The sequence below is a fragment of the Lissotriton helveticus genome, chromosome 4_1 (assembly GCF_964261635.1).
Source record: "Lissotriton helveticus chromosome 4_1, aLisHel1.1, whole genome shotgun sequence".
NCBI classification, from domain to species: domain Eukaryota; kingdom Metazoa; phylum Chordata; class Amphibia; order Caudata; family Salamandridae; genus Lissotriton; species Lissotriton helveticus.
Genome location: NC_136063.1, coordinates 1,590,018,358 through 1,590,034,313, shown reverse-complemented (window position 1 = coordinate 1,590,034,313; position 15,956 = coordinate 1,590,018,358). Strand labels below are relative to the sequence as shown.

At 46.6% G+C, this 15,956-nt stretch overlaps 1 protein-coding gene across 1 annotated transcript in view; it reads right to left on the bottom strand.

Moving 5' to 3' along the window:
• VPS41 (VPS41 subunit of HOPS complex) overlaps positions 1–15,956 on the bottom strand; it is an 841,276-nt gene that overhangs the window by 62,216 nt on the left and 763,104 nt on the right. The window contains exon 26 of the mRNA XM_078688207.1: positions 7,797–7,896. Within this exon, the coding sequence (XP_078544333.1) occupies positions 7,797–7,896 (100 nt within the window). The remainder of the gene's footprint in view (positions 1–7,796; positions 7,897–15,956) is intronic.

Genomic DNA, 15,956 nt, shown 5'->3' with positions numbered 1-15,956 from the left:
CCTTGGAGGTATGGCTGGTACTGCAGGCACAGCTGGGAATCCTTACAGTAGTCATGGAAGGGGTGAAAAGAGGAGTGCAGATTACGCAACTTCAAGGAAAATCCCAAAGTTCTGGTGGTAGCCCGACTCCTCTTACAGTGCTCAAGGCTGAATCAGTCTTATCATCCAGAAGGCAAGAGCTGTCAAAGAGCATGTCCATCACAGCCAACTGGATATTTCCACTTGAAGCCAGTTGATCAAAGCCTGGAGTAGTGGCATATTGCCACTGTGGAGGCGATAGCCCTGCTGAAGGAATCAGTGTTGTCCAAAACACACTAGATGGAGACGTTTGCTGTGTCCTTGCCATCAATAAAGGCCTGGTTCAGTATGGCTCGGGCCTCTTCCGAGACCATGGGCAGCACTTGTGCGACCGAGTCCCACAAACTGTGGGAGTGTGGGCCTACGGGGCATGCAGTGTTTACCAACTGCAATGTAGGTTAGTGGAAGAGAAGATTCTCTTTCCAAAGGTGTCCAGCTTCTTGGATTCCCTGTTCGGAGGAGGTGGGGAATGTGCTGTGAAGAACTTTGGCAGCCGAGTCCGGCACCACAAGGCTCTTGGGCTCCGGGTGCTGGGTGAGGAAAGCTGGGTTCCCAGGATCGGGCCGTGGTGATGGCCATCATATTGTACACTGGAGCACCTGTGCAGGGCTTGGCCCATGTCCCCAGGAGAGTGTCCATGATGCCTTTGGCTGAAGAAACTCGGTTAAGACATTAGTCTTAACCTGGATGGAGAGAAGCTGCAGGTTGAGAACCTCCATTGCCCTCCTCACCACCACAGTGAATGATGCATCTTCCTCCATGGCCGGTCCTGGAGGCAGGACCACGCCAGCATCTGGAGATGTGTCCAGTCCATTGGCATCTCCCAGCTCTTTGTACCAGTTATGATCTTATCAGGGATGGTCCATCTCGTCAGAAGGGTCAAAGAACTGGTTAGCATTGTCATTGCCCCACTCAAATACCAATTCCGCACTAGGCCTGTCAAAGGCCTGGGGCAGCATGTCCAAGCCTTGCCTCTGGGTAAGGACTGTAATATGTGCACAGTAGCATACAAGATTCTTAACCCCTTCGACGCTCATGACGAGCCCAGCTCGTCATGGAGTTTCCATTGGTTTCAATGGAAAGTCAATGGACCTACTCGCACACCCCTTAGCATCCAAGTGGTTAACAAGACTATGATGTGTATCACTTTATTGACAAGGTCACAACTCCAGACCAGTAAAAGACAGATAACAATGATGGACAAATGCATATCATTGTCTCTCTTGTAATCTCCTTCTACAGATCCCTCCAAAGGGAACAGAAGAGAACTCAACATGTCTAATCACTGTGTGAGTTGTCCGTCTTACCTTCAGGAGAACGGTAACTCTAGGGGAATCCTGCTAATCTGAGCCACAATCTTCCATTCTGAGCTAAAAAAGAGCCACACTAATATATCATCAGTTCTCACATAAAGGCATGCCATACATTTTATAATGTATAGCTGGCATGAATCTAAGTATGAGGACATTTATAACCACGTTGCAGCATCAGCAAACATGCCTAGTAAATCTCACAAAGGTATATGTTGGACCCATCATCCTAAGGCTGGTCTTCCCCCAACTTTTTGCCTGCTTACCACCACTTTTTGCTGTATCTTTTTATTGGCTGCTAACCAGAGCAAGAGGGCATGATTCTGCAATTGTGAGTCCCACCCTTGCCTGAGATGCCCTCTCAAGCTCTGGGTCTCGAAAGTAGGTTCTGCAGCTGTTTTGCTACAAAACCGATACTTTGTCACCAATCAGAACCGATGTATCACCCTTCAAAGTCGATGTAGCAGTTGTTCTACAACAATGGTTCTACAGCCTGGGCAGCCCAACGACGGCTCGCTGCACGGCTAGATGACGATATATTGCCTGCACCTCAACAGACCTCGACGATGAAGCTGTGTGGAAAAGATCAACGCATCATGCCCTCAGCATCAACGCTTTGTTCCATCCAAGGTACTTTTTGAGCGGGACCTGCGTGAGTCCCATAGCCAGCCTGCCCTCCATAGCAGTCGGCCTGAACTTTCGATTTACCCTGGTCCCTCGTGACCTCAAATAACCTTTTAGTGCTATTGACTTCAAATCACTGTTTTGCATTTATTCTTTAAAAATTCATATCTCTACTACTACTGTTTGGATTTTTGTCGTTTTGTTCTTGTTTTAATCAGGTAAATATTCTCTATGTTTATAAACATGCGTGGAGTATTTTTGTGGCCTTTTCATTGTCTTACCTTGTGTCTGTGTTGCAAATATACACATTGCCTCTTTAGATAAGCCTGTCTGCTCTTTGCCAAGCTACCAGAGGGTGAGCACAGGTTATCTTTTAGTGAGGATCTAGCTTACCCAGACTAGAGTGCTTGGACATGGTACATATCTCTGTCAACCAGAAACGCCATTTCTAACTGTAACAATTTATAAAAACATGTTAAGGTCCTGCACCCCTGTTTAAACTCCCAACAGAGTGATGGTTCCTGTTTTTTATTAAAACTTGAACTTCTTGCTCATACCTAGCCACTCATGTACAAAGGTGTTTGGAGATGTGACTGTGATATAAACCTGAGAAGTCAGGTGAGGCTAGGACACAGAGTGAGTCATTTGAGGAGTACAGTCGGATTGATCCTGGTTGGATCAGATGCTCCTTGATGTCACAATTACAGGATATGTTTGCACAAAGAGAAAACATTAAAAGAGCATTTATTAGCAGTATATGTACAGAGGGGATACCCCAAGAAATGGGCCTGCATATGGGGAAAATAGAACACATATCGTGGCAATATATGCGAGCCCCCCAAGGAGACCCAATGTTCAATATTGATGAATAATTAGAAAGTAAAGGGGAAGACGGTGATGCTGAGCATTGAGTCCACTTAGAATTATTCCTTGTTTCTCTAGTAAACTGCAAAAAACAGGAAGTTAAGGAAAACCATAACTGTAACATATGTGTAACGATAATGATGACGAAATGTGATTTAATGTACCTGTACTGATTGATATTTGTTCTAAAATAAAAATATATTTTTTTTTAAAAAGAGCATTTATTATATATACCCTGGATGCAATAATAGACTCTTCCTCCAAAAAGGAAAACCCTTGTCTAATAGGCTTTGATGGTGGGTCAGATGCTCTTCAAGTACTTGTCACAACAAATCTACTCATTTCAGAAGCCCATTCAAGAGCCAACTGTGTAAATCCCCCACCCCCAAATTAGCTTTGTGAATTAACGGACCTCTTTAGAAAACCTTACAATACTGAGGTTTGAATGATGTTTCGCTATGTAACACATTCTATGCAAAGGCCTTGATTAGGAGTGCTTCAAAGTAGCTAGTCCAGCACAAACATCTGTTTGTGGAATGCAATTATAAGATGTGTTTACGGCGAAAGGTGTTTGGATTCAATTTGGAAGATGTAGATTGCACCACTAGACTCTCTGATGAGGGGCTAGAGGACAAAAATTATGGAAAGGAGGGTGCTGGTCTATGACACTGTGCGATATGACTGGGTCTGAAAAGAGCTTCTTCCAGGTAGCCAGACCTGGCTCAAAAAGTGCCTCCTTGAATGTGAAAAATGGGTTGAGAAAGTGACTAGAACAGTTATAGGATTTAGGAGACTACAGTAAACTTTGTTTCAGTGGTGGAAATTGGTAAATCCAGTGCTTCTAAATCATTCGTACTACAGACGTAAACAAGAGATTTACTGAGAAAGAAATAAGGAAGGGTAAGGGAAGTCACATGCATTGAGACCACCAGCATCTTGTAAGTCTAAATATAGACAAGGATCTATATTATAAGGAGGACTGAGGTTGCAAGCACATTTTCCTAAGTGTCAATAATTCTGATTGAGCATCCTTGAGGGAGTTGAATGTGATCCAAAACTTTCCACACATGGACTAACCTGTATGCCCTAAGGAAGGGTTCAGACAGAGGTTCATCATCAAAACGTGACCAAAATGTTTTTTTTGCCATGTGGGTGATATCAGCCAACTTTAAAGGCTTTGGAGGTGGTGCTGAAATCTGCTCTGAGGACAGAACTTTGCGATGGCTGAGCATGCGCCACCAAAGACATATGGACTAGCACCTTAAGTAGTATATTTTTCCTGAGTGGTTAGAATGGCCAAGCCTGAGAAGGTGTGGAGATGGGTAGCTTTGAATTCGAGATGTTGGAACCCCAATTGCTGTTAAACTACTAAGGAATTTTGTCGGTGAAAAGAGCTTCAGACTTCCTTTGATGAGGTGTGGAAAAACAGGAACTGATGGTGCATTAGTTGGCACCACATATACCATAATAGCGTCACATCTGGGATGGAGGAAGCTGTGGCTGAAGCCTCATGGCCACCTTGCAAGTTGGAGAGCTGTTGCTGAGGGAACACGTTTTGAGATCTAACCTGGGAGCTGCAGGTCTTCATGGACGGCATCTACAGGAAGAAGTGTTCATCAGAAACATTCTAATCCCACAATGTGTAATGCTCTGCTTGCCAGATCCTTCCTAAATGTTGAAATTAGTACAAAATCAACTAAAATCTGGGATGCAGTTGTACAGATTGACTTGACAACTGCAATATTATCAAAGTGGAAAGAAACGGTTTTCCTAACAACCAAATTAGCACATCCTGAACTATTTATTGTTCATGTATGAAGTACATGTGCTTACCGGTGAATAACAAGTGAAAAAATATGATCACCTTCTGAGACATGTTTAATTTCTTTTTTTCAGTTGTGAAAAAGTCAATAATTGTTGCCTGCTCAAAAACAATACCTACATTGAACCTTTATTTTAATACATAATGAATTCTCAGCATTCATATAATACACATAGGCATCAGTAGCCAAACAAAACACATTTTGTAAAAAAATAATCTGTTTTCTTTACATTGTTACTTATAACGAAAAATATCTTGTCACCATACTTTCACGCATGGAGGCGCAGAGCAAAAAGACTGGAGAGGCGAATTAAAGATGACAAAACGCACATTTTAATCACTGGATATGTCCACACATTAGGGAACAAAATTGTTCACCCTAAATATGGGGTTTATTAGCAGTCGTCAACTGGTCTATCTTCGATGCCAGCTATTAATGGAGCTGGCAAAGGCAATGAGCGGGTCCCGAAGTGGCACGAAAAATGGTCTGGACTCTAGTCCCCTTTCTAGGTTTCGCCTGGCGTCCACTGCGCAGCAGTGTCGCGAAGGCGAAATCTTTTGTTTAGCAGTACGGGGCTTTCTCCCGCCTCTCTTTTCCATTGGCTAGCTCCATAAATGGAGGCTAGCCATTGGAAGAGAGATCTGTCCATAATTGTCCGAGCAGATTCGTGGACGTTCCGCTGATTTTTTCTCTCTCCGCCCCTTTTACAACGTCATGCGGCGGTGGGCGGATGTTTTTTTTTTTCTCGGCATGTTTTGGCCATTTTGAACGTGTGTTTTGCAGTGGTGGGTTGCGCGATTTAAGTTGCCGGGATGTATTTCTTTATTTACGAGCAGGTAAGCAACATTTTGTTATAATTTTCTTTTTATGTTCTGTCCTCCGTTTCCCACTTCCCGCAGCCCTCCTCCTTTCCGCTCTTGCCTCGCCTCCCCCCCCGCTCTCGCCTCCCCCCTTCCCTCTGCCCACAGCTCTCCTCCCCGCAGCTCTTCTCCGTCCCAGTGCACGATTTAAGTTGCCGGGTTGTATTTACTCTGCTCACGCTGCCCCGAGCATGGCCTCCGGGCTTGCCCTGGCTTGAAAGACTGTATCCGGCCCCGCCACGCCAGCCTCCTTGTTTCTGTGTGTTTTGACCGGGACAGTGATGACAAGGAGGAGTCTGCCGCAGTCACCAGCCGCCGAAGCCCCGCGGGACATGAGAGCTTCAGCCCTCTGGACACCACCATTCCGAGGGCACGGGAGTCATGAAGAGGTTCACCAGGTGAGCGAAGGGGGCGGAGGAGCATGCTGCCTGGTAGGGGACGCCGTCTGCTGGGGGCACCGGGAGGCTCTTTGTACCGAGGCATAATGGAGTGTCATTGCTGTTCTCGATTTGGAACGTGATTTGACGAGCCATGACCGTGGAAACTATTCTCCCCGAAAATGATGCCGATATTGTGAACAATGTGGACTTCTTGATTTTAATAACTGATGTAAAACGAATAGGTAATGTTATTCTTTTTGTGCTGTGGCATTTCTGAAGTAGCGTCCAAACCTGGGCCTGTGGTGTTCCTGGATCCAAAGCACAGTGGCAAAGCAAAGCGGCAAAGCAAAGCAGCAAAGCAGTAGTGTACCAGGTTGTTATTCCTCCACTATAGTTGTATGCCGTCTTCTTCCCAGTTCAGTGGTATTTATCCCTCGCAGTTACAATTGCAGCCTCTCTCGTGTAGTCAGGACATCATGTTTCTACTTCTGAGGTTTCATTTAGCTATTTAAGGTATTCTGGAAGTTGTTTTCGTTTGAGTGGCAGGCCTGATACCAATGGTTTGTTCAGAATAGCCAAGCACTGGAAACATGGCTGTGCTTGCTTCCCTGCCCCTGGCTGTGCTTGCTTCCCTGCCCCCTGGCTGTGCTTGCTTCCCTGCCCCATGGCTGTGCTTGCTTCCCTGCCCCATGGCTGTGCTTGCTTCCCTGCCCCCTGGCTGTGCTTGCTTCCCTGCCCCCTGGCTGTGCTTGCTTCCCTGCCCCCTGGCTGTGCTTGCTTCCCTGCCCCCTAGCTGTGCTTGCTCCCCCGCCCCCTGGCTGTGCTTGCTCCCCCGCCCCCTGGCTGTGCTTGCTCCCCCGCCCCCTGGTTCCCCTGCCCCATGGCTGTGCTTGCTTCCCTGCCACCTGGCTGTGCTTGCTTCCCTGCCACCTGGCTGTGCTTGCTTCCCTGCCACCTGGCTGTGCTTGCTTCCATGCCCCCTGGCTGTGCTTGCTTCCCTGCCCCCTGGGTGTGCTTGCTTCCCTGCCCCCTGGCTGTGATTGCTTCCCTGCCCCCTGGCTGTGCTTGCTTCCCTGCCCCCTGGCTGTGCTTGCTACCCTGCCCCTTGGCTGTGCTTGCTTCCCTGCCCCCTCCCTGTGCTTGCTCTATGGGTGTGTGTGTGTGGCTCTGGGTGGGTGTGTGTGTGGCTCTGGGTGGGTGTGTGTGGCTCTGGGTGGGTGTGTGTGGCTCTGGGTGTGTGTGGCTCTGGGTGTGTGTGTGTGTGTGTGTGGCTCTGTGTGTGTGTGGCTGTGTGTGTGTGGCTCTGTGTGTGTGTGTGTGGCTCTGTGTGGCTCAGGGTGTGTGTGTGGCTCTGGGTGTGTGTGTGTGTGGCTCTGTGTGTGTGTGTGTGGCTCTGGGTGTGTGTGTGTGTGTGTGTGGCTCTGGGGTTGTGTGTGGCTGGCTCTGGGTGTGTGTGGCTGGCTCTGGGTGTGTGTGGCTGGCTCTGGGTGTGTGTGGCTGGCTCTGGGTGTGTGTGGCTGGCTCTGGGTGTGTGTGTGTGTGTGTGGTAGTAATTGCTGTCTGCTGAGCTCGTCCAGTAGGGTACAATAGGTCTCACATTTGCGAGAGATTAAGCTATTGGCAATGTAAATGACAATGCCATTTATTTATCTGTTTTCAAAACCAACACATAAATAAAAATGTTGTCATTTACAATGCCAATAGCTCTAACTTTTGCAAAGGCGAAACCGTTGCATTGTAAATGCTTGTTATTTATTTATTGACAAATTGCACACCGCCATACCTGTGATTTTGCTCATTACAAATCAGTGAGTTTTAGATAAGATTGCGCTATAATATTTTTACTTTGCCACGTACCATCCACCCTTACGCCTTTCATTTGAGTTCGGTGCATTTTCTTCAGCAATGAAAGAGAATCGGACACAAGGATTTTTTTGCATCCTTCACGCAGCAAAATCTACAAGATAAGAAATAATAGTTATTGTAAAAATTCTCAAGCACGGGCACCAAAATACAAATCACAAAACAGACATCATTGCATTGCCATGGTCGCCATACTTTAGAAAAGAACGAGCAAAAAGGGGAAAAAAGTGAAAGTAAGAGAAAACTGAATGGCTGCATACTGCCCCTTTCCACGGTTCCAGTCCTTTAGCTCAAACCTCGGGTATAAGTTTAGAATTGTGCTGACCTTCTCTACTACTACCTGGTGGTAATGCATGCCCCATTACTACTACCAAGGACAGAAATTATCTTCTGGAGTAAGCATGAACTGTGCTACTCTATTGGTGTTCTGAAACACTTAAAAATATAATCTATACCTAGCATCCACAATTTCTGTGTTAAGCGAGGGAGTGTCGCTAAAATTTAGTAGAATGGCTTGCGCTTACACAGGCTCTTCTACTTTAATGCACAGAGCATTGTGCGATAGGGAGACTTCAACTGGTAATTACAAAGTGCAACGGAAAGGTGTTTGGTTGAGTCTGGAAGATGACGTTTGCACTGCTGGACTCTGGTGAAGGGTGAGCGGTCAAGAAGTATGGAACAGAGGACGCCGGTCTTGCACACTGTGTGATATGTCTGTGGACTTCTGGGCATAAAAATAGCTTCTTCAATACAGCCAGAATGTTTTCCTAAAGTGCCTCAATGAATGAGAATATGGACGATTGCAGGATTTCGCATAGGGTCGTAAACTTTGGTTCAGCAGCTGAAATGGGTAAGTTATGTGCTTCCACTGCTTTTCATACCACATAGGTACAACAATAGACTTCCTCAGAAAGGGGTCCAGAACAGTAAGGGATGTCACCTTTTGGAAATGCCTTGAAGCCACTAGGCTCTGTAAATCTACATATAGACTAGCATGTGTATTCTGGCTCGCTACAGTTGAACCCTCGTTGGGTTTTTTCACACCCTACCACCTTTGGGCAAAAGGATTATCAACAATAAGGTTTGCTAGTTGGCCTCTTGAGTGATAACTTTCGATCTAGATCACTGTAACCCGTCTGAAAATAAAACATAACGATTATTTCTATTGCATCAAGTTTGACCATGCAGAGTGTCTGTAAGTCAGATAGATAGATTTCTTAAATGGCACACCATACTAAGGGCAACTGTTCATGTTGGTGAGATTATGGCGGATGGGCTACCATAACTAGAGATGACTGATGGAGAGGTACATGTTGGTATCCACAAAAGGTCCCGCATGGTGTCAGGTCCACCATGCCATTATGACTAGGCAGGAGAGCTGTTATGAATGTGGACCCTGGAAATGAGTCACCTCTTAGCAACCAGATCAAAAATGTTTCTGATATGCTGGATGGTTTCTACCACCATACAGAGAGCATTTTAAACGATTTATGTGCAAGGCTGACATAGTTGTAACGGTTGTCCTGCACAGAAGCGAAGCCAGTGGACTGGCTCCTCAAGTAGCTTGCACTTGACATTGCATCTGCCATCAGTCATCTACTGAAATTATATTTTTGAGACAGCTATGTTGAAAAATTGTTAAAAGAAAGTTGAACCAGGCTGATCCTCAACTTGCCAAAAGGACCCACATAACCCAACACCTGAGAAACCTCCACTGGCTTCCTGTCTAGAAAAGATGCCAATTCAAGCTAACACACGCCGACAAAACCCTCCATGACCAAGTACCAGCATCCAGGAACTACTGCCTGAACTTTCACCAATCATCCAGAAACCTTCACTCCGCCTCTCTCACCCTTGCAGAGACACCGTGCATTCGCTGAAGCCATAGCGGAGGCGGTTCGTTCTCCCACTTCGCCGCCAAGTATGGGAGCGCCCTCCCTCTCCACCTCTGAACATCACCCTCACTGACTGACTTTAGGAAGAGACTCAAGACCTAGCTTTTCGGCCAAGCAAACCAATGTCTGGATACCCTCACCGGTGATAAGCCACACTCTACAAGAACTAATTGGTTGATTGATTGCAGTTGAAAAAATACTTTAATTGGACATCTTTGCTTTGGCCAATTATAGACTCATTGCTATCATGCCTCTCTTTATGCAGATATTTGAGTAGTAGTTGGAAGCTGTTACCATCAACTAGCTACATTAACAGCTATGTGGCCTCTACTTTTACCAGCTCAGCAAGTCTTAATAGTGAGAGTTGTGGTGAATAATGGGTAGATTATTACAACAACCTGTCTCTGCTGCAATGACTTGCATCCAAATACAATATGTAATTCAAGTAAGGAGCCTTCTGCTCAAGAAGCACAACTATTACTGTATTGGGGTGTACTGATCCCCACTTCGGAAGAGGAACTGGTCCTACCAGCCCCAGAACAGCGCCTGCCAGCATTACTATGATCAGTCATACACAGGCATCATTTACAATGCATGCAGTGTTCAAAGAGGAGGTGTAAAGAAATAAACAATCGTCAGATCTTTAAGCCTGGAGAAACCTTAATTTTAGGTGTTAGTTGGGAGTAGAAATCCTCCTCTTCTCTTTGTTTTGTCAGGAAAGTCATGGCCATCTGAGGATCTGTGACAAGATGACCTCTATCTTGTACCATTAGACCTCCTGCACAGCCACAAAAAAGTCTGGGAAGAGGAAAATCGAGCCACCCCACTACGAGGAATGCTGCTCTTCCTGGAAATCCATAGCAGAGTATCATGGTCCATGTTGTTTAATACTCTAGCAATTATAGGTCACGCTGGAGCCCCAGCCGAAAGTCTGGGTGCCAGGGAGCGTCGCTCCCACTCCACCATAAAGATCAAAAATAAAGTGGACCCAGCAAAACGATAAAGCAGAAGAGACTCAATAAATAGTTAACTTCCCAGTATTTGCAGATTCGGTATTTCTTATAACACTAATGTTAAAGCAGCACAATTGCACCTCCAGGTTCTCTTTGTTCACTTTAATTTAATTGATCCCAAACCCTCTCCATCTCCAAGCACTTTTCTTTACTGCAGCATCATCCACTATGTTGCATATGCACTGCTCTGGCATCAAAATGATTGTGCTTTGCTTCTACAGGCATTTTTTCATGTGGGCCAAAGAAAGCGTCAACAAATCTATTTTCTCATCAAGGTTTGCCAGACTTATCTTCATATTGAGGAGAAGTGTTCCCACATCTGCCTCAATACCTAGTACAGCCAGCAGATGTGTATTTCCAGGTGGGTTCTGTACATCGATGTCTGCAAATTTTGCAGCCTGCCAATGGCAGCCCCTACCCATTGTGGCACACAGTCAAGAACAAGTCTGCACACTTCAGTTCATAGATATGACGATGCCTGATTCAGTACAGATCCCAGCTGCTGCAGGTGAACTGAAGCGACATAACTAGGCAATATGGGGGATCAGGGGCTGTCCATTCATCAGTTAGAGACACTCCCCCACTTGCATCAAATAGGCTACGACCAATTTAACAATGCTAACATGAGGGTGCAATGAGCCAGTGGAGTGCTAACTTTGTGATCCCTGGTTGATAGACCCAATATCACTTAATAGGTATGCAACATGGAAGAACTGAGCAGAAGTCATCACTTCCACAGGAGCACAAGCATGACCCAGAAGTCACTGTTCACCATCCCTCAGTGCTGCAGTGTATCAAGGCCTGCACATCAACTTCTGGATTGAGGGATCGGCTGGGTCTAGGGAGATATCTGACACCTGATCACACTGGGGCCTGGCCCCAAGCTCACAACAAGCGCTGCAGTCAGTAAACAGGAGCCAAGTCATTACTGGCAGCATTACAACAATGGCCCTCAGCCAGCTATTCTTTGTGGCGTGGACAGGATTTGGAAAGTATACTCCGACTGCCTACATTTAATTAAGCTAATCCTCAGTATGGCAGAATGTTGCAAGCTCCCTTCTGGTTTTTCCTGTACTGGCCAGCCAGTTGAAACTTCACCCCCATGCCACTCCGTTTCAGTAACACAGAGACTGGCAAAGGCATCCTGAATGCGATCAGACTAGTTTCCTGATCCCACTGCTCCTAAGCCATGAGCACTAACAGAGGGGCAAGAGAATGCAGGCCCACCCTGATAAGTAGGTTCAGTAATTCGCCGTGCAGTCTTCCTCACTATCAAGACAGGAAGGCACTGAAAAAGTGCCAAAATCAATTTCCTTGCAACCGACTTCCTGAATATACAATGATGGCCCCAGTCAACACAGGATGGAGGCCAGTCAAACTGAACAGCAGAAATGATGGGTCTTCTACCATTTAGGCCCCAGGCTCTTCAATCCGTGAGGAGAAACGGACACAGGGCCAGATCTACTGTATGACAGGCATTTATTTGTTGCTCTTGGTTGAAAGAAATCTTGCCTTTTCAATATTTATGAAGCATGATTCCTTTTGCGAACCTGGCCAACAAGATGCAAATACAGCGATGAAGCCTGCATGTTAGAGCACCCCTCCATCTCTGCGTTTGTAATGTGGCAAACCCTGACCCTTAAAGGGACACTTTGCTCAGGTGACATCAGGAGGAACATGCATTGTTACATTGGAACACATGCTGATCCTCCCTAATGCCCAAATATTTAAGTAGCACAGCAGGAGCTGTCCTTCATCGACATCTTCTACTGTCCACGTGGTTGCTGACTGACGGTACTTTGCAGCTGCTAGAATGGTCATAATCCAATGATATATTTCCTGGGAAATGCAAGGAAATCGGAGACACATTTTGCTGTACCCTTTTTCTTGGGATTGGCTAGCCATAAAAATGTCTGCCAACTCATGTGCGACTCTCAGTTTTATTTTCATACATTGTGTTTTGACTATTCACTCTCACACTTCAGAAAGAAACACACCTCCACCTCACATTAATTGCGCCGCTTTTCAATTTATTTTTGCTGGTTTTAATAAATCAGACGGCAGGCACCTAAATTTCACTTTCAACCATCAAAATTGTAATCCTGATCTTCATCTTTGCTTGCCTTAACATTTTGCACACTTTGAGGTATGAATTGTCCTCATTTGAAAGTCTTTGGGAAAAGTTGGCTGCATGTGTCTTTTCATCTTATGTCAAGCACAGCCTTTTTTATGTCTCGGAGATTAAACAACCACGGCTGCTGCAGGTAAGAGCGCTGACACAGTGGGGTAGTCTTCGGAGGGGGGGGGAAGGGAGGGGGGCTCGAGAGACGACCACAAGGAAGGGAAAATTAAATAAATAAATAATTTTCCCTCGTGGCCGTCTCTAGAAATCCCCCCAGCCGGCCCCAACGCTCTAGAAAAGGGGGGGGCAATCGGCCCCCACGCATGCATGGCGGGGCCCGGCCCCTCCCATATCCCGGTCCCTTCGTGGTGGCTTGCCCCCCGCCCTCGCCCGGAAGTAGTTGTGCACTTCCGGGGCGAGGGGGCGGGGCCGCGACGGCGAAGGGGTTAAGAGCCTGGGGAGCGCGGGAAGCGGCCTCTTTGTGCCCGCGCTCCCAGGCCCGCTCCTCGCCCCACCGTGGGGCTGTATAATTTTCAGTTTTTCTCTCCCCTGCAGGGCATACGATGGACGCCGGAGCTACAGGCCGTAGATGAGGCAATCAGCGGGCGTGTCCTGGAAAGGCGGCAGTGGAGGCAGTGGAGCCCGCGATCAGGAGCAGCGGAAGTGTTTGCAACGAGCCTGGATAGGAACGGGAACGGCAGGCCCTCGAAGGTGGACTCCTCCAGGAGGGGGGCTAATGGCACGGTGAGCGCCTGCTGTGTTTTACCCTGTAAGGGGTGTTGGGCATATATGGCAGTCTCTTCGGCGGGGCTGCTAAGTCAGAGTTCCAGGGGGTGCTTTAATAACTGCCAGAATAATGCACAGAACCAACGGGGTGTGTGTTTTTTATTCTGAACTACCTTTGGGGTGTCTAAAATAAGCACCTTTTCAAACACCGCTACTCGGTGCTTTAACCCATTCCTCGGTGTTTATCCCACTCCTACGGACAGGTCAGCGCGTTACACCACGTGGTGTGTAACCCACTCCTAGGGAGACTGATCAGCGTTTTTGGCATTACATGGTGTTTGGGGTGCAGCAGCCTCGTGCAAGACAAAAAGTCGTTGTTTTAAGTCGACCAAGCGGCAGGCAAATGCGGACCGGAAGTCGTCAGTGGTGCCAGGGAACAGTATTTAATTTAAAATATATCTGGTTCGATTCCGGTACATTTTTAACCTTTCTTGCGTAGAAAAGTATGTGTGAATGTCATTGAAACTGCAAAAAATTGGATTGAAACCTTCTGCAGACCCCATAAGCACCGGTAGTGGTGCGGATGGAATGGTTTATGACTAATTTGATTACAGGACCTGATAGTGTTTTTGGGGTGAAAGTAGCTTGCTTTACGCAAAGCTCTTTTGAACATATGGTACTCCGCGGTATTAGATCACAGCACGTGCTTCAGCCTGCGAAAGAGGGCGCTCGGCACCTCGGGTTTCCTATTTCTGTCGTGATTAAAGGTGTGTAGGCGGGAAGGATTCTACTCGGGGCTGAAATATAGATAATGGCGCTGCATGAAGCACTGCATGCGGTCTTGACGCACATTAGAACAGATGTCGGCAACCTTTTAGCAGGTGTGTCCAAGCATTTAGTGGCCTGTTAAAACAGTTTCTCAGAATAGGGTTAGGCTGTCAAAAATATGAATTATGTAGCTAGACATACGCTATTAACACTTTAACTTGCAAATTGGCAACTGCATTGCTATGCAATCTGGTAACGTTCTTAAGCGCAGTTCATGGTAAAGTAAAAAGGGTTGCGATATATGCGACATGTACATAATGTTTAAATTGACTGACCCGAATTATGCAATGCATGTAATGCGATACACTCGAGCTAAACATCACGAGAAGTTGTTTCCGTGTTGCTGATAATGAGGCCAAAAAAGCCATGTAATTAGGTGGGGAAGAGATACCAGCGCGATAGGCTTTCCGTTGTACAATAGCTTTGATACAGTGCCTCAGAGATTTAATCTGCAATGCGATACACTCGAGCTAAACATCACGAGAAGTTGCTTACGTGTTGCGGATAAGGGGGCCAAAAAAGCCATGTAATTAAGTGGGGAGGAGATACCAGCGCGATAGGCTTTCCGTTTTACAATAGCTTTGATACAGTGCCTCATAGATCTAATGTGAAGCCCAGCACATAGCCATCGGTAGCAAGTTGTGTGGGATCCTTTTAGTATACAGGGAATTGGATCTAGCTGCCTGTGCTGCAAGTGTTGCGATATATGTGACAAGTACATAATGTTTAAATTAAACTGACAAGACTTATGCAATGCGATACACTCGAGCTAAACATCACGAGAAGTTGCTTACGTGTTACGGATAATGAGGCCAAAAAGACATGTAATTCAGTTGGGAGGAGATACCAGCGCGATAGGCTTTCCGTTTTACAATCGCTTTGATACAGTGCCTCATAGATCTAATCTGAAGCCCAGCGCATAGCCATCGGTCGCAAGGTGTGTGGGATCCTTTAGTATGTAGGGGACTGGATCTAGCAGCCGGTGCTGCTATCTAGTGACAGGCTGGGTGTTGCACTGGATATCAGGGTCATCTTTCTGTCTTGGGGCTCAGAAAAGCCTAGGGCACGCGGGACATTCGGGGGAGTACCTCTAAGCCATTCACCAGTTTACGGCAGGTCTGTTTACTGAATAACAACGTTATGATACCCAGTGGGGGCCACTAACTTATTAGATGCAGTACGGGGCAAGGCGAAATGGGGCTAGACAAAGAAAGGGTAAGGGGGGGCAGATCAACATAATCTAAAAATGGCGCTATGAAGATTGGGACACTGCTGGCCATTATACACCACGACCGGATGCTTACAGCAGTGGATTCCCTACACCACCGCCAGCAAATATAGATCATACCTTTTAAACATCAGCAGGCTCCTGCCGCAGTGGGTTTTCCTGGTACTCACTAGTCCAAGCGTTGGTGTAGCAGTAGGGCGAGACCTGGGAACGCTAATGCAGGGGCAGAGCAGAGTGTTTCTTCCTTTGGTGGTTACTTATACATAAAGGCTGATGTATGTGTAATATTACAGTTCTACTCGCCGGGTGGTGATGCTACATCACCTGGGTGCTTTAGTTTGC